Source organism: Pocillopora damicornis, chromosome 2 (assembly GCF_964200805.1).
Source record: "Pocillopora damicornis chromosome 2, jaPocDami1.2, whole genome shotgun sequence".
NCBI lineage: Eukaryota > Metazoa > Cnidaria > Anthozoa > Scleractinia > Pocilloporidae > Pocillopora > Pocillopora damicornis.
This window is the reverse complement of record NC_142671.1, coordinates 27,381,373-27,405,249: the sequence shown is the minus strand read 5'-3', so window position 1 is coordinate 27,405,249 and position 23,877 is coordinate 27,381,373. Positions and strand designations below refer to the sequence as shown.

At 37.5% G+C, this 23,877-nt stretch overlaps 1 protein-coding gene, 1 long non-coding RNA gene and 1 pseudogene across 4 annotated transcripts in view; 1 reads left to right on the top strand and 2 right to left on the bottom strand.

Moving 5' to 3' along the window:
• LOC149050568 (uncharacterized) overlaps positions 1 to 23,877 on the bottom strand; it is a 195,225-nt pseudogene that overhangs the window by 54,814 nt on the left and 116,534 nt on the right. The gene's annotated exons all lie outside the window — the stretch shown is intronic.
• Positions 1 to 23,877, top strand: part of LOC149050577 (uncharacterized) — a 71,496-nt gene that overhangs the window by 20,915 nt on the left and 26,704 nt on the right. Inside the window, exons 5-7 of the mRNA XM_089197541.1 lie at positions 1,735 to 1,815; positions 3,067 to 3,135; positions 3,703 to 3,774. Coding sequence (XP_089053667.1) covers positions 1,735 to 1,815; positions 3,067 to 3,135; positions 3,703 to 3,774 — 222 coding nt within the window. The remainder of the gene's footprint in view (positions 1 to 1,734; positions 1,816 to 3,066; positions 3,136 to 3,702; positions 3,775 to 23,877) is intronic.
• LOC149050581 (uncharacterized) lies at positions 15,829 to 17,729 on the bottom strand. 2 transcript variants are annotated; one of them, XR_016184222.1, is made up of 3 exons: positions 17,521 to 17,729; positions 17,035 to 17,078; positions 15,829 to 16,874 (listed from the first exon to the last, which is right to left on the bottom strand). It is a non-coding gene; the product is annotated as an uncharacterized LOC149050581 (long non-coding RNA). The 2 variants fall into 2 exon arrangements; XR_016184223.1 differs by lacking the exon at positions 17,035 to 17,078 and having other exon boundaries at positions 16,737 to 16,874; positions 17,521 to 17,663.

Below are 23,877 nucleotides of genomic sequence, written 5' to 3'. Positions count from 1 at the left end.
AGCTCTTTGCAACTCGTGAAGGAAATTCAACTTTGTGAATCAATTACAAGCTCTGATTGCCATGGGTCTGCGCGTAAATCATGATAGCGCGGCGGCTACCTGAAACACTTTAAAAAAATGTGAGATATATCAGAATTTAAAGGAAGTTTCTTTGCAAATTTATGGCGGTAACTTCTGTTTTATGTCAGAAGAATTTTAAAAAAGGTCGGGCTTATCAAAACAATCAGCTGTTATATAACAAATTAAGTTACAGCCACACTTTCTAACAGTTTACTGGTATAGTGAACTACGTGGGATGTTGAGGGAACTCGATAAAGATTTTAAACCACGAGGCGACTCCGAGTGGTTTTTAAACTTTTCGCGTGTAAAGTTTGTCAGGGAGAGTGGCAATCTTATTCTCATTTTGTGACCAAGTCGCTGATTCTCATGAAAACCATAAAAAAGCGCGAGAAACCAATCATAGCTTCGAAAACTGAACTGATGAACTGCCGGCGAGAGAAGCAAAGAGTGTATTTAATTTCTCAACGTCGTCAACGAATAAACGCAATGGCACCAAAAACTTGAACAGAAATTGTAAAGAAAACTGACGAGAAATAGCTATTTGCAAGATGAAGGTACAAACTATAAAGTACCAATGAAGAATTTTAATTTGGAAGCAGAAAACGCGAGCGGGCCTTTGAACGCTGACGCGATTTTTCTCGGAAAAAATTTGTTTGGCAATATTTTAAAAAACTAAGCTGGTTCAACCAGTTGATTGTTTAAAACTGAGAGAAATTATTTTTGCAATTTATAATCTCTTGTTTTAGACTAATACCCATTCACACCACCAAAATATATTTAGTTAAACTAGATTTTACTAGATCAAAATCACAAACAGAGAAATGAAATTAAAACTAAATTTTCCATAGGATTCAAGTAATCACTAAATTGTACTACAATGTGCTACATTTGAAGTCGACAAACATCGGTTTAAGCTGCTTCTACAAAGAAAACAAGTTTCGATCGTGTTTAACAAAACAGCTCCAAAACATGTTGGTGGTTCATTTTGCAAGCCATTTTGTAATAAGATTCACGCGACCGAACCAAGAGCGAAATAGCTCACAAGGTAACTGCATAGCAAAAATGCATGAAAGGTCAAATCCGATAAAATCTGTAAAACCTCAAACATGATAAATCAGCTGCTAAATATGAATAACATACAGCCAAATGGCAGTCAAACAGTGACCCGTAAATCAAGTGAAGAACTGAGATAGCTTACGCGGCGCAACTAAAAATTTCCATAACCATCGTTGGGACTATTGCTGTCGTCGATTTTAAAACCTAAAAGCCCTTTTCTTTCTAGTTTTATAGTCTTCTGTACTTTTGCTCTTCGAATGGAGAAGATGGGCAAAATGAAGGAAAAACCAGTTAGATCGTTTTAGAAAGAAGCGTAGTTTTTCTCTTCAGAATTTCGTTTTTTCTCTTTTATTTCCTTTGTGATTTTCATATATTTCATATTAACTCCGTCAGCCAGGAGATTGCAAGGAACCAACCAGTCTGTGCTCGACTCAGTTACACGTAGATACCAAAAATCTCTCATCATATTGGCTCAATTATTCATGTTTATGAAACAGTCAACGAGGTGTCTGCACTTGTTTTCACTCTATTTTAAGTCTATATCAACAGAACCAGAAGAAATCAAATGAAGCCATTAATAAAAGTTTTACTAGTATTTTTTCCTTGTTGACGATGCAGATTCCTGAATAGCAACAACTTAAAGAATTTGTCCTCCGATCAACTACCTAGACGGTCAGCTTGGTCCAGATTTGAAAACCTGTGAGTTAAGTAAAGGGGGTAAAAAAAACCGAGATGCTGCGTCGGTGGGAGAGTATAGTAGGGTAATTTGGTGTTATCAAACGAGTTGATAAATGGAATTCTATTCGCTCTGACGAAGGGCTAACGCTTGAAACGTCAGCGTTGAACCTCCTTACGGTGGCCAATTTTCGTTTTTAACACAGTTGATAATACCAAATTACTGTGTAAGTTAAGCAGTTTTGGATTTTCATTCTACTTTAGACGAGTAAAATGCTTACACTGAAGGTCCTCTGAGCATTTTGCAACACAACCTTTTCCAATATACGGGTGCTGAAAATTAAAACCACTGAGTTTTAAATTGTAGAGAAAATCTTCACTTAGTATTATAAGAACCATCCTTTATTTGGTAGTATTAAATATTTTTATTTGACGAGGCATGTTCAAGGTCAAGCAAATAAAAATTGAAATTTCGTTTTAAAAAAAGAATGAAACCTGAGTCTAAGAAAACGAATAAGTCCTTGCCAACATTCCCCTTTGAATTTTTTTTCAGTTTGTTTACTCCTCGAGCCATGTTTTTCTTCCCAATGTTGGATAAGTCATCCGGCAACAATGTTGCACCCAAAATTGCCAATTTTAAATCAATTTAATTCGTTCTTATTTTCAGAAATCTGATTCTTGTCGATGTAATTGTGATTGATGTAAAATTCAAATTTCAAATGTTCTCATAATATTATAAACTCAAATTTCGAGCATTATTAGAGCAAAATAATGAGATTCCAGAGGTTTCTCCTCGCTTCTTCATGTTAGTTAAACTTATATACATTGACTCATTTTTTCGCTGTTATTCTCAAAAATCACTCAGAGGAGCTAGTTAACGGTCAAAAGTTCGATGGCCAAAAAATTAATCGTATCCCTCAAAAATTTGTACTTACGACTGTCAGGAAAGCAAATTCATATGAGATGTGGACAGATGCACCTCTTGTAGTTCGGACTTGTAGCTTCAAAACTGATTTCAAAAAGTCTTAGAGGTCATCCACGCTGTTAGAAGGCACATTGCATTTTAGGAAAAGAAACAATAATTATGATTCTGAAATACATGTTTTGACAGTTTTTTCAGACATCTCAGTTCAATCATTTCAGAGTATAAAAGTGAAAAAGTGCAAAAACGATTCAAAAATAAAAAAAACTTAAGATGACAGACGAACTGTTGAAGCATGTCTTAAGATTCTAACATATCCGCTGCTCTCCTGATGTTAGTATCTTTTTACACAGAACCCTGGACTTCAACAAACTGGAGACTCTTCCTCCTGATATATTCCACCGTTTCAAGTTATACGATCTGTAAGTAATTGATCTTGAAGCTTTAGACAATTGACTGCCGCTGAGTTGGATTAATTTCCCATTTTCCCAAACAATTTTTTAGCGTTTTGTTTGAAAATGAAATTAAACTCCAACTAGCAAACTTAATTTGAAGACTTAAAAATGCTATTATAAATCTTCTATAAGAAATTTTTAAGGACGGAGGCTTGACACCCAGACACCCACTCCAACTCCCCCTCCCTTCCCCCCGAAAACACTGACTTTCTCACCCGTTGGACGACTAATCGATAGTTTATAGCCCTCAAAGAGGCTGCTTTTTTCAGAAGTTTAAAGATCACCCAAGGCTTCATTTCCATGTCCCATCAATATTTGCCAGAATTGGACGGGATTTCACTGAAACCACAGAATAGATATCTCAAAAAATAGGAATCATCAATTTCATGATTGCCGTCTATTAATTAATGTATGTTTAGAACTGTCTTTGTTGAAAGTATACTGTAAGTAGATTTCTAAAGCTTACCCTCAGAGACAGAACTGATTACCTGGCTTGACAGACTGAAGCTAAGAAAAGAATTGTGCATCTTACAGGTGGCTGGGAAACAACAACATCAAAAAGTTACCTGAAAACTTGTTTGCGGGGCAGGATAAGCTAAAATATCTGTGAGTGGTACTAAATTGTTTAACTATGCGGCGAAAATTTTTTCATTTATACATAAATGAAATTCGAATAAAACCTGAACTTAAGAAATGACCAACATTTCAGCATGGTGCTCGTTTCAGTTAGTCCACTTACACCACCCGAATATTCTAGTGGCACATTCACCTGTAACCAGCGGGCTTCGGTGTCAATTGCAATCTCTGATCAGGAGTCGATCACAAACTGAATGAACTATCAAAGGACCATTCATTAACTGCTCAAATTTAGCAAGAAGTATTAGTGGACCACTCTGTATACCAACCAAAGAGTGAGGTTGGGCACATCTGTTTGTTTATTATTAACAACAACAATAAAGAATGAACAGCTTTTAAGTATCTTCTGCCAACTCAAGTAATTTAGCACAAAATGCATCCAAATGGTTAGTTCATGGCTGTATCTACATGTACATGTACGTAGGATTACAAGACTATGCAATTATGGACCAAAACTGGATTTCGACTTTTGATGTTACCATGGTAACAAAAGCATTTCAAGAAAAGAAAAGTTCAATGAGTCAAAACTCCAATTATTCTTAAAAAATGGAATTTCACTCCCTAGCTGCACAATAAGTTGAGTGAGAAATATTATTAACACCCTCACAAGGGTCTTTTTTGGTGACATTCTTAGTCAGCATTTTGTAGATTTCCATAATGGTATCAAGTGTCACAGGCATCCTAAATGCTCTAAGCTGAACTTAAAAGAGCCTTTGAGTTTCAATCTGAATTCATCCTTGTGTACATGTACCTAATGAAATAACAACCACTCATTCCAGCACAACAGCCACTTGGCACATTAAATCTCCATACTTGAGTAGGAGCTTTTAGCTTCGTAATACCCCAAATATATTGATGAATCTGGAAGCATTTTACACACCGCTCTTCACTCAAACTCTCTTTATTCATGGTAAACAAGCCACTGGTTTTGCAAATAGCTTTCAAGTGAAGTTCGTTGCCATTCCCAGACTAGATAAGTCCAATTAGGCATCGATTGACACCATTTGATTCTAATTACTGTGCTCTTCGATACTTCAAATTCACTGCGCGGTAAATTTAAGAGAATTACCTATCATTTTCTCGATTAAATCTCAGCGGGTTAGCTACCTAATAAAAATATTGTGCGAAAATTTCAAAGAGTTTACCTGAGGCATAATTATGTTAATCAAAAATGACGTCTCCTCAGAAACTACAGAAATTGTGTTCTTGATGAAATGACACCAAGGCGACATATTTCAGCTTTTCCCCGGACATCCAGCATAATTCTATCCAAAGAGGTTGTATGAACTACACAGGTTTTCAGTTCTCGCTAAAAAGCCGACACTGTCGGCGATGGAATCACTTCGTCCCCATCATCACATCATCTTAGTCCTACAGCGACCAACGTAGTGTGTTCTCTGGTGGCGTTGCTCGCCCTTTTAGCTTCCTTTTTGTTCATAATTTCAAGACTTTTTCGCTTCCATGAAACACCTTTCTGTAAATCTGACTATCTCCCTTGTAACTTCAGCAAAGCCCACTTCGCTTTAAAAGAAAATTAGGGACTTGTCAGAAATTAGCAGGGGGGGAGGGGGGGTGGAAACAGAGGGGGGGTCACAACTTTTTGAGCCTCAGAAAAGGGAGGGGTCATGAAAAATGGGCAGTTAAAAGGGGGAGGGTCATGCAAATATATGCCCGTGATCATGTAGAGGTTCACCCACAGAAGAAAAAGGAAGTTTGCAAATGCGACGAAATATCACAAAACTTTCTTTGATTGAACAGATTTAATTCGGGATTCACAAGTTCACTTGTCTACCGTGGCGTAGAGTAGAAGATTCTCGTCACGTGATGAGGTCGGGCAGGGCTAAATAGCGCCAGCCTCCCTGAATGGGTGTGACGAACCCTAAAATTAACCGTCAAACGGTTCAAAGGTCTTTCATATCTCTGTTTCAAGCGCTTACCACGAACCGAGTTTTGTGATTACTACATAGTCCCCAACTACATTTACTCACCCTCTTCTTGCTCAGTATGCCAGCCCAATATGCCTCTCCAATCAGTTACTGTAATGAATCTTTTATAAACAGACGGGAGCCCATTACTCGATCGGAGTGAGCAACTTCTAAACCGCATCCGTGAAACGGTGTTCTCACAAGTAGATTTATATTTATACAAGACTTTCCTGCGGATTGGTATTGGATAGACAATGAGACCAAAGGTTAGCGGCTGCAAAGTAAAAACAACTGGAGGTCGAGCTTCAAGTAAATTTAAAATCTAAAAAGTTAAGCCTATGTAGCAGGTCTGGATGTTGAGAAAGTTATGATCGTGAGATGTCTCTTTTCTGCATGCCCTCTGGAGAGGAAGTGTGCACTATATACGCTCGCAGTACGAAGTGTGGGAAAAAGGTTAGAGTCTGATCGTTGTTCTGGATTGCTGAGTCCTGATGGTTAGATTTGACTGAAAAATAAAGCCCCATTTTCTGTAAAAAAAAAGTTGGCTCTTATTCCAGGTTTCATAAAGGCGAGAGAAATCTATAAACACGGTATCGTATTTCCCTTTTGTCGTGTATAAAGCATATCAAAAATACAACTTTTACGGAATTAAGCAGTTTGTAGACTGAGTCAAGTTTTATTGAACGTACAACTGCCGGAATCGATCACTGATTGTTGCCATTCACTGGATATGAATTGACTAGAAATGATAATCATACTGTCCGTTTGTAACGTGTCCGCTATCTTCTGATCTGAGACCGTTACGCAATACTGTTAAAAATTTACATTTAAAATCTGTCTAGAACGATGTCACCCTTGAAAATGGTTCAAGCTCTACAGAACGGTGTATCCGACAACTTCAGAACTCGATCATTTTGTATTAACCAGTGGAAAAGGCTTCTTAACTAAAATAACTTCAACTGACCACACGAAAAGGCGCGCTTCATGGTTAATGTGAACATCGTTTGTGCTGCAGTGAAATAAAAATGTCTTAGAGAGGGGGTCAAATTAAGATCGATCTTATAATCATAAAGAAAATAACCCAAAGCAGGGCAACAAATTACTTTAGCACACTTAACGGTGAGAGACACACAACTGAGGTGATTTACAGTACAGCGGAAAAGTAATTTTCGTCCGATACATAGCTGATTTATCTCCGCAAAATATCTCTACAGCGACATGACAAAGAGCGCTCGGCACGTTATCTCGACTTTAGCGAAATATCACTTAAGCCCGATAAAGACCCTTATAGAAACACATGCACTGCGACACGGAGCTTCGACTATTTCTTGATTTTATTAACAATATTTAGATTGGAACGAATTCCAAATGAGTAAATGGAAATACAAATTGACGACCTTATGAATTTCATAACTCCCTCCATAAAAGGATGGCAATCCGATTATTAAACGAAAAAAAAACAAAGGTCAATTCTGTTTTATTTGAATAATTTCTAGTCATTTAGGTCTAGTTTCCTTTTCCATCTTGATTGCTATCTCAGAAATAATTAAGTTCGTGTGCAGTACGAATATAAACTGACAGTGACATCCATTTAAATGTCAGACCGGGTTTTAAAGGTCAGAGTATGCACCATTTAATTACATTTAAGCAAGTCTTTCTCACAATTTTATGGATTGCCATTTATCTAGCAACACATTCGGACAGAAGCAATTTGAAATTGTAGAATAGAGAATCCAAAACGGCAACTCCATTGTCCTTCATAATACAACGATGCTTGGTTTTTTAAATTGAAGCTGGTTGATAGCCGTGCTCAGCGAAATATTAGTTGGAATTTCTTGTTTGCTCAAATCAGCAATCCTGTAAAAAGAACCTTCCTGACTCTTGGAATTTGTCCGTCATGACTGTTTCGGCTTTGGAGACTAGCCGAGGGCTAGGAAAATTCAGTAAATTGATTGCATAACGTTTCATTTTAATATCCCAGAGACATGTGTCGGGTTATTCGCAATGGGGATGATACACACCCACTCCGGGCGATTCTCTCATATGCTAAGCGCGGAAAAAATTCTAAAGAGCGAGAGGATGGTGTGTTTCCCAACCATTTTCAATGAACAAGCCATTTAACATTGCAAGAGTATTGTGTTTTGGGCGAAAATTGTAATACTGATAATGACTTGTAAGTGAGTATATTTGGAAACATTTGGAGACAGGCTTTTCAGTCTTCAGATCCAAGAAGTTCTCAAGATCTAGAACTGTTTGTGACAAGCAGTAAAAATAATGAGAAAGTCCTTAATTGATACTGTTGGACTGTCACAGATAGGCTCAGATAAATGATGCCGTCATAATCACGGGTATACTGCTTTAGTCAGAGAGGATGGAGCATAACTCCGGCATAATTACGAAAATTCTTGAGCGTAAATACGTGAAACTGCGTTTCTAGTACTTTTACAATAACGATTTCAGGGTCGTTTTCAGCATAAACGTCTCAAATGCCGTTTCTACCACTCCTCTGTAACTTTTTAGGCTAGACAGTTTTATTTGCGTCAAGAGATAAAGGTTAAATTTAAAGGGCTTCCAAGCAATCTTTGAAACATGACTATCATGACGATTTTTTCTTCAAAAACAATCAGTGATCATAAGGAAAGTCATGGTCACTTCCATAATCGGCGATTAGTCCACGTGGATTTACCTCTGTTCAGTTTTGAGTGACAAAGAAAGTCTAAGCAAATTCAAATGTATCTTCTGAAGTTGTGAGGTTCGTTTGTTTACCGCAATGGCGTGTGCAAATCTTGTCTTTCTTCCACCGAAAAACTGAAGTAGCATGAGACACTTAAGGGGATTTAACGCTACGTTTACTCATGTCATCGAACTTCCTCGGTTTCTGTTGTGAAATTTACAATAGAAATGTCCAAAATTCAACAGACTTGCAAAGACTCAACAAAAGAATATTTATAGCAGATCGTGGACCTGAAATCATTGCTTGGCGTTTTAAAACGAACCAAGTGTTTTGCAGATTTCAGAAAATAAGTTTAATTGACTATAATTGTGAGGAGGTACCTCACGTTTATACTTTTTCTTAGTTGTTCCTTGAGAGGGATCATTAAATTACAAACGATTGTTAGGCCTTGTGACCACCCATTTAATAACTCATAATTTGCCACCACAAAATTCATTTCGAAACCAATTTTTTAAAAGAATCCAAAGTGATTTTAGATAGAGTGAGAGAGAGGGAAAGAGAAGAAAAGAAGAGAGAATTGGTAAATCGGCTAAATTTCGTGTTCGAAACATTTGCTTATAAAAGCTGCAAGGCCCACTAGGCGACTCAATACGCAACGGATTGGATACCGCGCGCTGTGAGCGGGCCGGACAGGTGAATACCGTCCACTTTCGATACCAATCAGATCACAGTATTTGTAGAACACCGCCCGCTCACGCACTGAGAAATCTAATATTTGATCTTACGCGTCCGCTTAATGTGCACTCTACTGTTATGTCTATCGCTGACAACCCACCTGTCACAATGTTTTAATCCCGTAGCAGACAATAAAGAGAGGGGTCAAAAGCTTTTCCTGTAACTTTTTAAATGGTGTCTACCGCAACACCAAATAGATTATTAGAATAAAAGTCGCGTTTTACAACGAGCAAATTGTTTTGGAGATCTCAGATAGTAAATTTGATCGATTCTAATTGTGAACAAGTACCTCACGATTTTACTTTCTTAGTTGCTTTTCGAGAAGGTTTATGGGATCACGAACGGTTTTCAGGCCGCGTGTCAACCCTTTTAATAACACACAATTTTTATAGGAAAGCAGAGAGAGAGAAAGGGAGGGAGGGAGGGAGAGACTGAGGGAGTTCAATCGATGTGGGTATTTGCTACGATGAGTGAGTATTTGCTACCGTTGCAAATACGCACTGGTAAGTATTTGCTACGTAGGTTAGTATTTGTACAGTAGCAAATACGTAGGTTAGTATTTGCTTCGGTAGCAAATTCGGAAGGTGGATATTTCCTCCTCTGGGTGGGTATTTGCTACGGTAGCAAATACGGAGAGAGGGTATTTGTTCGCAAAGATAGGTATTTCCAAAGCACTGAGAAAGGCTCCAGAGTTTTAACAAAGAGTAACATTGGAGGTTCCGTGCGACATAATATCACCTAATGTTGAGAGCCTTAGGACTCTCTTTGCTGCTTTGAGCTCGAGGACGACTTAGTGTTATGAAAGGCTGATTAATTTTTGGATGATAAGCCAGGTCATGCCGTCAGTCTCTCTCAGGTAGTGTGCATACTGTACTGCCAATTTAGATAGGAGTAATTCGTCGAGACGTTTTGAAGTTGGGCTTTTTATGTTTGTGTGAATAACCCGGACAAAAATTTAAGGAGATCACGCCGCTTGAATTCGAGGAAGAGTGGACTGTAATACAAAAGAGTGATTTGTGTCTACTTTCCAGGCGAGCGCGAGTAGCACACGTGAGGAACTTGCCCTTTGCCTTCTCCCCTGGCACATCGCAAAAGGAAAAAAAATGAATAGATGAATAAAAGTTGTTAGGTGAAAAGCTGCCAGGATAATCGTTTATACTTTTGAAAAACCTAGACTTGATGCGGCCAAAAGTAAAGAACAAAATCTTGATTATATGCCTTTGGGGAACTATCTTCTACTTACTATTCCACCACTAGCATGAGCCGATGGTAAACATTGTCGTGCAATTTCTTAGCTGGCTATAAACCTTCCAGAAAAATAACGAACATTTCACTCATATGACCTATTCAGGTGTCCATAACATGATGTGGTATATGTGATAGTCTAAACACTTAGTTCCAGGCAAGCACGTATAGTTCAAATTACCTCCGCGCGCCTTACCACAATTTTTTTCCAAAAGTTGCGAAAACATTTTCTTTGTCATATATTTCTCTCGTCATATTCACCGAAGAGGACAGCTTTCTTCACAATCATCTCATGTTATTTCCCGTTTCTGAGACACATTTTTTCATGCTTAACGCACCGGGCGTCAATTTCTGAAACTATCTCGTTTTTGGCAATGATTTTTTTAGATGAAGTGAAAGAAGCTGGAAATCATCAGAGTTTCTCCATATATTTGGTATTCTATGATATGTACATTTGTGTCCCATCGTATTTTATTGATGAAAATTTCACAAATTATTTTGTTGAACTGATGCCGGGTCGCTCTCGCCTTCATACCAACCAAAAGTTGGTTTCTTTGTTCTTCAGTGTGGTCGAAAACCCTTTTTCCGCTTACTTTTTTGAGACTTTTCATCACTGATATCGCCGTTTTTATTCTCATTACCATGCAAAAAGTCGAAGTTAAGTTTACGATAAGATATTTTCAAAAGCGAAATACCAAAAACAAAAGTTTTTCCGACGCAGATTGCTTGTACATATTTCACCATAATGGTGAACTTGTTTGAGTAATTTATGGTGTTATAATAAACTCACTAAGATCAATCAGAATCAGTATTTCACGTTCGGTATAATTTTATATAGATGAGCATACAAGGGAGTGCACATGTCAATGTCTGAAAAGTTTCAGTTTATCCAAATATTCACTATTCAGTCTTTGGTAAGCTTGAGATATGGTTAACGGCCTTATTTTTATCGTTCGCGCAGCTACACAAATTCTGAGGATTCTTGGATTGTTTTTGAATGTAATATTTGTATCAGAGAGTTTTATCGTAACCATTTGCATTGCGAGTCCCACTTGATTTTTAATAAAAAAGCTTTCGTCAAACTTTGTCAACCAACTTTATCCAACACATTTTCTCCAACAATTGCCCGGGCGCCTATTTAAAATTTCAGCTGATAGGAGTGGTGCTTATTACAAGGAGGGCGCTTGATCAAGGGGAACGATTATTAAGAAACTACTAACGCTTATTAAGAAACAGGTTTGCCTCCTATCTAAGAAAATAAGGATTAAGGAGTTAGGGCCGCAGGAAGGGAAGGGGGCGGGGTTTATTCAAGGGGGGCGCTCAAAACGCAATAAAACAAGACTTTCTTCCGGTAAGAGTCTCACATAGTTCTAAGCATCATCTAACAGTGCAAATCTAACCATCTGATGTACTGCTGTCTCCTTGACAGGGACTTGTCCAATAACCAGTTAAAGAACTTACCCCCGGGAGTTTTCGACAGGACTAGATACCTCGAGAGACTGTAAGCACCAACCAACATAAATCTTTATTTACTGCTGTAGCATTCATGCGATTAAGGGGAGGGACTAAAACAATCTCCCGCGGAATTCCATGACTTGCAAATGAAAAATATATAACCGGTGGAGAAAAAAAAGAGTTCATGACGAGCAAGAAAACACCTTCCAATTGTACAACCCCTTCTTTCTTCACAAACCCCATGACCCGCCAAACGAGGTCTAGAAGCTGAAACTCAACCTAGTGTTGGGAAGGCAACGACTTGGCAACCAGGTGAGTAAAAGTGAACTAGGACTTTTTTCCACATTATCTCATGATTTCGGTAGTTTTCTAGCCTCTTGGAGGAGTCGTTATCTGAGCTCAGTTACGATTTGAGAATCTTGTCAAAACTGCTCACCCGATATTACGCTTCAAAAAAACTAATGGTGTTGATGAAAAACACAGTGCGTGAAAAAAGATGGCACGAAAACCTTTCAAAGTATTCTCACTTCTTCAGCGTGCGATTATATTACGAGTATGAAATTTGGTTATTTAAATGTTTTCAATTTAATTTGTACAATGGTTGCCTTCTATAAGCTATGGGTAATAAATTTGGTTTGGGGCGCATTTATCATTACATCATTACGTGACTCGGTAATTCGTCAACTTTACTTGGAAAACTCGTCTCAATATATATTTTTTAAATAAAGTCGTTAATTGATTTAATATATATAATACGGACCAACCTAAGCTGGTGAATAGAAGAAGCATAGTGAGTATTTGATACGGTTGCAATTACGTTACTACCCAGATGTATATTTTATCGCGTTTTTCTATGGAATTCGCGCAAAATGTACTCTCATGCAACAATAATTCTCAATTAAGCCTTTTTCAACACAGCAATTAGACTAGTTTTCGGAGGCCCAGCCTGTTATCGATCCACAGGGTGGTAATAGTCTCGATTTTAGATTCTGTTTAGAAATCGGAACCGAATAATTTCATATACATCGTAAGAAACTTGAAGATATGAATATAAGCGAGTTTCCTGGAACAGTTGAAGACCCAGCACGATATAGGATACTGGTAAATGATCATGAAACGGCTGGAGTGTATGGCACAGCAGTTGTCTGGCTCTATGATGATCGATGACTTGCACAAGCTAATAGAGGTGTAAATGTACCTAAGAACTGTGCGAAGCCAAATTACTACCTTGGATCCAAAGGTCGAGCAGGTATTCGTGTCTAGTAATGGCAAACCCTTGACGTCGTCCTCTACTTCTGTTCACAAAACTTGCCAGCAAGAATTTATAGCGACAAAAGGAAGGATATGCACAACAATAGTCAGGAAATCCCTCGCTACTGAAATGCGCGCACGCATGTTTGATGAGCAGGAACATTTAGCTGCCCTGGCACAATACAAGACACGAACGCAAGCGGACTACTACCGCGTCCATGACAAAGAATCTGAGACCGATTTGGGTCGCAGGGCAGTAAAGAAGCTAGTTTCTCTGTTGCGCAGAAATCGCTTTCGTACTGCAATGCATCAGTGCAATTAAAAGCGATAGGAAGACTTTTGTAAACTAATACACTGAATGCTCGTAGATGTAATATACATTTTTTAGTGTTTCCTTATTTACTATGATTGTAAGACACAGTCCAACCTCACTTCTATGACCGCTTTTGGGAAAATTTAAAAGGTGTAATTCCTTTGAATTCTATTGAAACTTCACACGTTTTCCTATTCGCTTTGACCTCCACGTACACGTTGCAGCTACAATATTAATTTGCCCTCTGGAAATTGAAAATGAATTGCGCCTTTTTATTAGGGCTTCATACCTTAAGTAACGAACCAATCATATCACGACGGGAAATGCAGTAGCAGGCCGGGAGTCGAGTATATCATTAATTGGGAGAAAATGTGGCAACTTTGGTTACCATAGAGACAAAGCATGACACACTTGAAAACTGCTAATAGCAGTTAAGCGTTGAACTTGATTTAGAAAATGTGCTTAATACGACTTGAGTGATCAGCTGAAATGGGTGTTTGCTGTGGAGGTGGGTATTTGCTACCAAGCGACCTCTTTTCTTGAAATACGAAAGTCCTATGTATGACAGAAATGTCAGCAGAATGGTTAACACATTGCTGATGCTGTGAGGCAAAAAAAAAAAAAACAGAAACCTAGGAAACAGCAGAATTTTTTTCCTTTGCATTTGCCGTGAAATAGACAAAAATGCACCATTGCGAAAGAAGAAAATAACAATTGTTGGGGCGCTTTGTTAAAACTCCGCATCAGTTAAAGGTATTTAGGCAAAATCACGTTTCTTGAGTGAAAACTAAAATGAGTATTTGCTACGAAAGTTGGGTATTTGCTACGAAAGTTGGGTATTTGCTACAAATGACATTTTTGAAAATAACTGCGTTAAAACATAATATGTAGCCAAACAAGTTAGAAGAAGTCCCTATTACAAAGCGCAAGTTTTCCCAAGGAAAAGAATGTCCGAAACTATTATTGAAGAAATTTAGGGGCAAATTCAGATTCCACCTTCCAAAAAGGATCTCGAAGTTCAGACCAAGTTTTACTTCATGCCTTAAAACAGGATTTCAGATTGCCGCGGGGTTGTCAGGCAATTGTCCAAAGTAAAAGGACCTTTGCAGTCTGCTTCAATCGCAAAATTTTCAATTTTTGGGCCGTGTACCTTCAAGTAGATACTTGCTACGCTGTGCGACTAACGTAGCCAAAAAGATAGAGTAATCTCTGGGGTAAATTGCTTTTTCATTGTTTCCGTCAATATTAAAGAATAAATGTTGTAGAGGCTTAGTGGAATCGCGTTTTTCATTTATTTAAAACTGGGAGAAAGAGAAGGAGAGAGAGGGAGAAAAGAGAGAGAGAAGAGAATTTATAAATTATTCAACAGCTAAATGTCGTGACCAAAATATTTGCTAATAAAACTCACAAATCCATATACCAAGAAAGGTAATTTCTGGATATGTCTATTAAATCAATTCATCTCAAAACAAGAGGTTATTACATATGTTTAATACTTACTGAAATTCTAAAAACTTAACGCACTTGTCAGCTATTCATTTACAATGCCTTTAAATTTTCACGAAACGTCAGCTTTGAGACTCTTTCTGGTGGCTAATTTATGTTATCAACTCAGTTGATTGTACTAAATTACCCTAATTTCCAACGGTTTCAATGAGAGGCATTGTGACAGCCCAGCTGTCATAATGTTGTAATCCTTTAACAGACGATGAAGAGAAGGGTCAAAAGTTTTTCTTTTAAAATGGTGTCTACCTCAACACCAATCTTTTCAATCTGTTCACGGATTCCATATACATCACCCACGAACAGCTGTGGAGGCTGCTGGGAGCCACACATATGTACAGAGTCAAGAGAGCCTTTCTTGACAGGTTACATACATGTACACTTTGAATGGATTAACACACACCCCAGCAGTGATCATCAAAGCAAATTATTGTGATACTGTATTTTCTTTCCTGTCTATGTCTCATCACAACTGAACCCCCTTGTTAACCCATTCACAAACTAATAGTGATGTACACTTTTAAATAACCTCCTCACCACATTTTTAATTCATTGATTTTGGTGGTATATCAGTATTCCTGCTGGGAATTCTCATCTGTTGCATTTTCATTTCCTGTGAGCTTCTGTGAACAGCTTGAAATTGTATGGAGAAGTCACATATCAATCACTCAGGGAGTAAATGAGTTAACAAAAGGAAAGAAAGCATTGTGCATTCTAACAATGTGCTCATGTTCATGATTTTTGTTGATAAGATTAAGAATTTTGTTCCATGATTTGACCGCTAAACCCTGGCACTTTGAGGAAAGCCTAATTTATGAAATACCTGTTGAGAACAGCACAAACAGTTCCATCATGAAGCCCTTGCAAATGAGAGGAAATCAACAGTTACAAATGATAAAAGGAATCAATGGCTACCAAGACTGTTGCTGGTCAATGAAATTGATGAACTCTTTAATAATCATTCATTTTCCATAGCAAATAACGGCATACAATTGAGTTGGTTTCACAATAAAGGTTTCAACTACACATAAATCAAACTCTTGTTGAATTCACAATAATGTTCATGAGGATGCCTCAGTTCCCAGAACAAGAAGGCTACAATGATTTATAAAGGATTATTAAATAACACCAGATGCATAAGGGGAATAGAATTCTGTTTCTTCAAATCCTTATTGTGTTTGGAGAGGTAAAGGTATGCATACATGCACCAGTAGCTTTTGAGGTAACAAAGTAGATGCAAGTTGTTGATTTGAGACTGAAGCTCAAAAGGAAGTGAACTGAGATACCCTGGGCATATTTCAGCTTACTGATATCACTCATTGAACTTTTTAACCATCTGTTGGACAAAATTACCAATTGCAACCTCATTAAAGTCAATATCATTATGTAATTCGTTAATAAAAGACCTATTAAATGATCAAGAGAAACATATACTGGTTTGATTGTAACTTCCTGCTGAACATATACATACAGCATACAAAAGTAAACTTGGCACTAATTCTCAAACTAATTGACTCAAATTTTTTCTGATTTTTTAACTTAAACAAAGAGAAAAATATACATATAATTATGTATTTGAACTAAATTAAAAAAAAAAGTAACTCATAGTTTGGTGCAAAATTTGAATAAGTTTCTATTTGGATTTGCTTAGGGTGAAAACATCTTTAATACCATTATTTTTTATTTAGACTGATATTAAGATACAAAATGTAAGCCTCCACCATAATTTCCAATGAGTAAAGACAGCCATTGTGTTTGTTATTCTAACAGCTTATTGCATTGGACACCTTGTTATTTTGAATTGAATTACAAAGAAGCCACTAACTAAAGATAGTATGCTTGAAAATTGAATATCAGCTGTGAGCAATATTTTTACCCCAGTCTTGGATTGCTTATCAATAAATCACAACCTGTCAGTCACTTTACTCCATTTCATCAAATCCTTCATGACAGGAAGTAAGCACATTCACTGCCAGAAAAAAAAATGGAATACAATTATTTTTACAAAAAAGAAGCTTTCTGCCTTTTTGTTACATTATGTTAGCAATATAAAACATGCCCTCTAACTCATGTATGATTAGATTTATTTTAGATTTTAAAGGGAAAAAACAATGGTTTGCATGATTTACCTTGATTTTTTTTCCATAATTGCCAGGACAATGCTGCCAAAAAACTGTAAATATAACAATTAGTAGTGTTGTTTGGTTTACTGTTTGGATAAAAGGGAATTGACACACAAGCTGACTTAGAGGCAAGATGCAAATTAACCACTCAGCTATTAACACAATTCAACAAAATGCAACATAAGTCATAGTCAGTCATTAAATCAGTTAGTTTATTTACATTGGCTAAATTTAGCTCCCAGCATACAATACCAAGTCCACAAGTCAAGGAAAACTTTGAAATGGAATGCTTTTAGAGATGCATGTAGGTGGCAGTCATTTTGATGGTTTACAAACAATACTAAATTTTGTTGCGGAAGAAACCGAACTTTTATTACCAGGCAGTAAGATCATCATTGGAAGAATGCATGTGCAACATCCTAAATTCACAAAGTTTGGAAAAGGTGATCTCTGCATGCACTTTACAAAGACAGTAACCTCAGTACTTCTCACCTGAGAGAAAGCATATAAACCACCAGCTGACCAAAAGACTGATCTAAAGGTATTTCATGTAGCTGCTTAATTATCATGCTTTTAGCTCAGCTTCTTACACTGATCCAGAATGGCAAATTTTTCTCCTACACCTGCTTTCTTGCTTTAGTCAACAGATGGGACTGATAAAACACTCAAGTCATCATGGTATGATCCAAAACATTTTCTCTTCTCCTTTTAAATAATAAAGAAAGTAATATTAATGATAGTCATAAGGTATTGACATTGAATAAATTTCTGTGAATCAGAATGGAGATCACCAGCAATATTTGATGCACATCAACAGAAGAGAGGGTATTTGGGAAACCTTCAACACAGCCATCATTAACATGGTACACATACCTAAAACAGTTATGCTTCAGAGGCCAAACAGGTTTATAGAAGAAACCCAAAGGAGGAGGAGCCACAGTGACTACTCATTGAGTGCACTCCTTCCTCAAAGTCCTCCAGCACAGCATTCTTAAAAGATACTAAAGGATTGAAAAGATGATATCAAATTACTGTAGAGACACTTGCAGAATATGTAAGTTTGGCTCACCTTGCCCATAGTTACAAGGCAAAGGATTAACAAATAAATATTGTCTTTCAATGTATGCATATTACACAAAGTATTTTCTTGGTCTACTTTGCCTTTTTCTTTCTCTTGGTCTTCTTTTCATTAAAAGCTCCAGCTTCAGATGTAACACCCTGACAGGAAATCTCTTTTGGTGACATTCTTGGTCAGTGTTTTTGTAAATTTACATAATGGTGGCAAGTGTTACTGGCATCCTAAATGCTCTAAACTGCATTACGAGCCTTTAGGTTCCCAACAAAATTCATCCATGAGTGCTTGATGAAATGACAATCACTCATTTTTCATCATCACCACTATTTGGCACATTAAATCTCCAAGCCAAACTTGAGCACGAGCCTTGTAATACCCTTTATACCAACGAATCTGGAACCATTTTTCACAATGCTCCTCAGTCAAACTCTCTTTGTTCATGGTGAACAAGCCACAGATTTTGCAAATAACTCTCTGGTAAGTTCGTTAGCATTCCCGGCTGAGATGACAAGTCTTATAAGGCAATGATTGGATTGAGTTTGTTTGAACAACCACTTTGCTCTTCGAATTCACCTGCACGATAAATTAGTAATTTCAAGTGGCCCACGGTTAGCTTCCTCATTGTCATGTTGTGCGAAAATTTCAACGAGCTTACCTGAAGCACCTGTTGCACGGGCATGCATATGTAATTTCTCCTCAGAAACTTTCCATTGATACCAGGCGATATATTTTCGCTTTGCTCAAGTCATCCAAAATACTACCATCCACAGAAGTGGCATAAACAAGTGTAAACTTTTCGTCAAGGCTAACACTGTTGGCTATGGACTCTGTTCGTCCCTAACATCGTCCTGGCCCAAAACCGACCAACGTGGTGTGCTTACGGCTTGTTCTCTGGTGGCGTTGCTCCCCCTTTTGGCTCTTTACGTTTGTTTGTTTTTGTTAACAACCTCAAGCCTTTTAGTTTTCATGATATGCCTTTCTAACGCTTTGAATGACACAATGTAATCAAACTGACAATAGAAGCCTCGAGGCATTAGCATCCTGGCCTTATGAGACAACATTTAGAAATCTGGAATGAACTTGGGGATTAAGAGGACTTTGGCACAGTGGAACACAGGGCTGCACAAAGGGAAATGATTATTGTTAATGGCTGGTTACCACCACAACTACGTTTTTTGATTCCGCAAGGGAATTCGCGTAAAGACTAACCACGTATTCCAAATCTAGGCAGACATTGGAAGGTTTTCTAAAACAAAATTACAAATATCAAAATTACTTCAGGTCTTTGGAAGAAATGTCAGACAGTAGCAACTCTAAATCGGCAGTGTAAATGCGTGACTTTCGAACTTGCGTGACATTTGCGTTACAGTTGGCCTTTGTGCCATTTGATTCCTTTAAATAGTTTTTCTCGCCCGCTTTCATTAATCGCCTGTTCATGTTCGGAGTGCATACAAAGTTAATTTATAAAGTGTGATTTCAAGCCACCGGCGTATAGGGACTGATATGTAAGTTGTTTTCGCTTTTTTGTTGTTTATCTCGTTTCGAGCAAGCTCTTTCGTCCTTATTTGTATGTATATTTTGTGTTTAGCCAGCATTTGGTTCATTTATTAGTTCCTTTATTATGTTAGATTCATTTACGCTGTTAAGTCGCCACGTGTTTAATTGAATACAATCTATTATATAAGTCCCTTTTTTAATTCGTTTACAGTTTACGAGATTGATTAAAGTTATGTCCCTGTAATATATTCCCTGGATTTGGTTGGCATTTTTCTCCGGTCACGATTTTCTTGGTATTTCATCGAGCCTTGATGTTCGTTTGCCGCAACAGGCAGAGAATCCTTATTTTCAAAGGGGGTCACCGGAATCCGCCCCAACACACATTCGGAATAACCTGGCACGTCACCTAGGCTGTCATAAGGTCGGCAATCAACAATGTGCAGCATATTTGGATTTAGACTATAAGGATTGTTTGGATTTTTTCGCCAGTCGGAACAAAAATCTGAAAAGAGATCGATCCATGCGGCAAACAGGCTGGATCTTTTAAATACCAAGAGTAAAACATGATGGCGGTTTCTGTAGATTACCCTCAGCCTTTTACTCCTTGCTGGAAGAACTTGTTAACGAAAATAGAGAAACAAGGAAAAACATCATGAAAATGAATGACTTGCTCATTTTTATAATGATTGAGAAGCTTTGGAAAACTCACAGAAATGTTGCAAATTCGGGCGGATGCTTACGCCGTATGAAAAAATTAAATGCTGTTTACCGTCTTAACTGGGAGAATTTTCAACTTCTTTGTTTTATTCTTAACATTCAAGTTCAACTTCCATAATCTTAAAGATTTCTGGAGGAGTGCAGCAGTGTTCAAGAACCTGGGCTGACTTGAAAATGAAAATGGCTCACTTTTCATTTTTTGAACCGCCATGTTAATCGCTATGGTTTCCACCACTTAATCGGGATCAAAAGTGATCTACCGACCCGCGCGATCCAAGTTCGGAGGGAGATCGTCCTGATTGTAGTCTTAAACTTGTTTTGTCCTTGAAGCACAAAATTTTATGTGGATCGGAAAATCAGGATTTAGATTGGGTAATAGAAACACAACCTAAATCATTGTAAGAGAAGGACTGAACGGTGTTTCTTACATGAGTTTTGTACCAGAGATTACGAGGTTTTGAAGAGTGTGCTTTAGTATTCGAATTAGAGAGCGACTTTATGTAAGTAATGTGCAACGGTGCCTCAGCTGAGATTCGTGGGTTAAGGCGTAAAAAATTGCCCAGTGTCGGCTGAAAGATACTTTATTACATCATACTGTATTTGATTACTAGGTAATTCCTACAAACCACTTTGACAACGAAATGTCTTCAGAATATATCATTACATCCAATGTGACATGTGGTGCAGCCATCAAAAGTTTATTTCTTTGAAAAAATGTTCAAGGAGAACCTTCGCTAAGCTAGAGTGTAGGTTGCCGTTGACTTTGGTTTGTAATTCAAGCGGCAATATTCGGACCAAATATAATATTCCCAAAATGTATAACATTGTTCTAACTTTATACAACTAAGCTACTTCGACTTGTAGACAATCCAGAGTTGCAGGAGTGAACGGATGATAAAGCGCGCAGTACCAAGTGTGTTGAATGACATTTCAAGCTGGGAGAGGCTGGAAAGCTTATGCCATAAAAAATAGACTTGTATATAGTTCAAGCTAAAATAAAATAATGGACTGTTGGATTATAATAATAGTACGAGGATTTCGGCAACGTTTTTGATGAAGGGACTCATTTATATTTTTGTGAAGGAAAGAAGTTAATTTTGCGACGAGTCATAGTGAAGTGTGGCTACCTGTGCTCACCTACTCTCTTTCAAACATATGATACATCATGCGTGGCGATAATATGTTGAAAATTGATGCAAAGAAAACCTTGAAAAACGGTGGGGAAAATGGGATGATTGAAGAAAGTGCAATCACCATAAGTCATTCAACTAGGCTTGTTTTTTTCCTCTTTTTTTTTCTTGTTTGCTTGTCGTAACAAATTGCAACTTTTTTCTTGCATTATTACTCTGTTTTTTTTTAATTATTATTTTGAATAAACTTCTGTCATTAGATAACACATCAGCGATATGGCTCAATTGTAACTTATCTCGTAGTCATGGCGTCTTTTACTTGCAGCACACTTGATTTCTTCATTAGAAATGATTGTAACGCATCTACTCCTGTCAAATTTAATTATTTGACATTATTTTGTTCCTTAGTTATTGAGCATCACTTTCTTGCGTTTTACTTTTCGTGGCCAGCTTGGTTCCCGCAGTTGTAAATAAATTTTATGATCTAAGTTCTTTTCAAAGTTGAACTTAGGCATTAAGGCTAAGTGTATGTTCACATCAGTGAAATTCTTCTAGCTGTCATTAATCCCATCCTCTTTAGTGGGGCTGGAAACAGCTGCAAAATTCCAGTAACAAATACCTTTAAATTCTGGAGTAGGATTTTCCTGATTTCAGTAAGTCACGCACAAAATTGGTCAAAGATGTAGAGTTTCAGCTCTAACCAATGTTCCTTTCAATTCCTGTTGTACCCTTTGTTTCAGTCACAAGAAGCGAGTGGATACCACCTGAAATGAATGGGCGCGAGCTTGATCAGTTCTTTCATTTCGACATGCCACCATACTTACCTATTCTTCTCCTTTCGATAAACATTGCTGTTATTGTGAACAAATGCAATAACGGGTCGTTTTTTGCTGCTTTGGGGGCAATAACAATTAAGCCAGTCAAAGAAATTAGCCTGCAGAAAACATGTGTTACGTTGGGTAGTATTTAGTCATGTTAGCTCTTGGTATCAATTTAGGACCACGCCTTGGTAAACAAGCTCGCTCATTGGTCTTGAAGATTGACTTCTCCTCTATGAATATTTTCGAAATAATTTTGCATTGATAGGAAGGCTACATGGTTTCTATCAAGAGAACTTTGTTGCTCAGGCTTTGTTGTTTATCAGCATTACAGGATCTAGTGGGTTGGGTGTTGTTGGATGTTGAAATTCGACTTCAAAGTTTCTTCTGCCCAAGAATATTTATTTGCCAAAGTTGATTTCAGGCTTCGAGACACATATCACTGATTTCTCGTCACTGGGTTTACCTCATTTTCTCTTTTTTAGTGACTTGTCCTATAATGAACTGGAACAGCTGCCCCCAAAAGCTTTCTATGAAATTCGTCTGCTTGAAGAACTGTAAGTAGCTGTGGAGCACTTTTGCTACAACTGATATAGGGCTACTGTTTCTTTTACTCTCCTTGACTGAATCTTGTGAAATGATGTTTGTGAAAATAACTGTTTATCATATGGCCAAGTATCAGAAGGACTGTATATAGCCAAACGGAAGGGTATGATTGGCTAAAATCAAGAGATTATAATCATAATCTCTTGCTAAAATCGATATTGATCGAGGTTTAGATTTTTAATCTTCACCGACATCTAGATCAATTTCTTTTTTAACATTTGTTCTTAAAACGTCGCAAGTAAGATACAACAACAACAAAAACAACAAACTAAAAGTATAATATGTAGCCACTTGAGTATATTGATAAGACAAAAATGATAGAAAAAGACCCAAAACCTCCATTTTACCTTTCATTGAGAGATCAGACACACTTAATGATTTTGTGGGGTTGATCCGTTCTACTTGAATTAATTTTGTCGTCTTACAGCCGATGGATGCCTGAATGGCGATCGTTTCTCAGTTGAATCGCCAAGATTTCAAAACACTTGGCACTCTTATCTAAGCCACACCAAATTTTACAATTGGTTCATACGTCAGCGTGCGTTCATCGAGATATGAAGCACGCGGGAAGTTTGGAGAGCACGAAAGATGCGTGAGAGTTTCTCGAGGCGTAGCCGAGAGCAACTCTAGCTTCTTGAGTGCTCTCCAAACTTCCCAAGTACTTCATAACTCGATGAACGCACAGCTAACGTAGGAAGCAATTGTTTTATAGCATTTTCAACCCGATGGAAAATTTTTTTTCCCGAGGGACTTTTTTGCTGACGTCTTGATCGTGCACAATAGGAATATTAAGCACGTTCACGCAATTTAATTTGATTAGACAAATTTACTAGCCATGTTATAAATTTACTAGCTATGTTATAACATTTCTGGATACCTATCACGGGCGAAATTTTTTTTTTAACGCAAACTATTCTAGTTAACATAAAATTTTGCTCGCAGTAACCTGTCCTTCTACCTGACTAGCAATCTGTACACAAAATTCCCGGTTGCATACGGGATATAA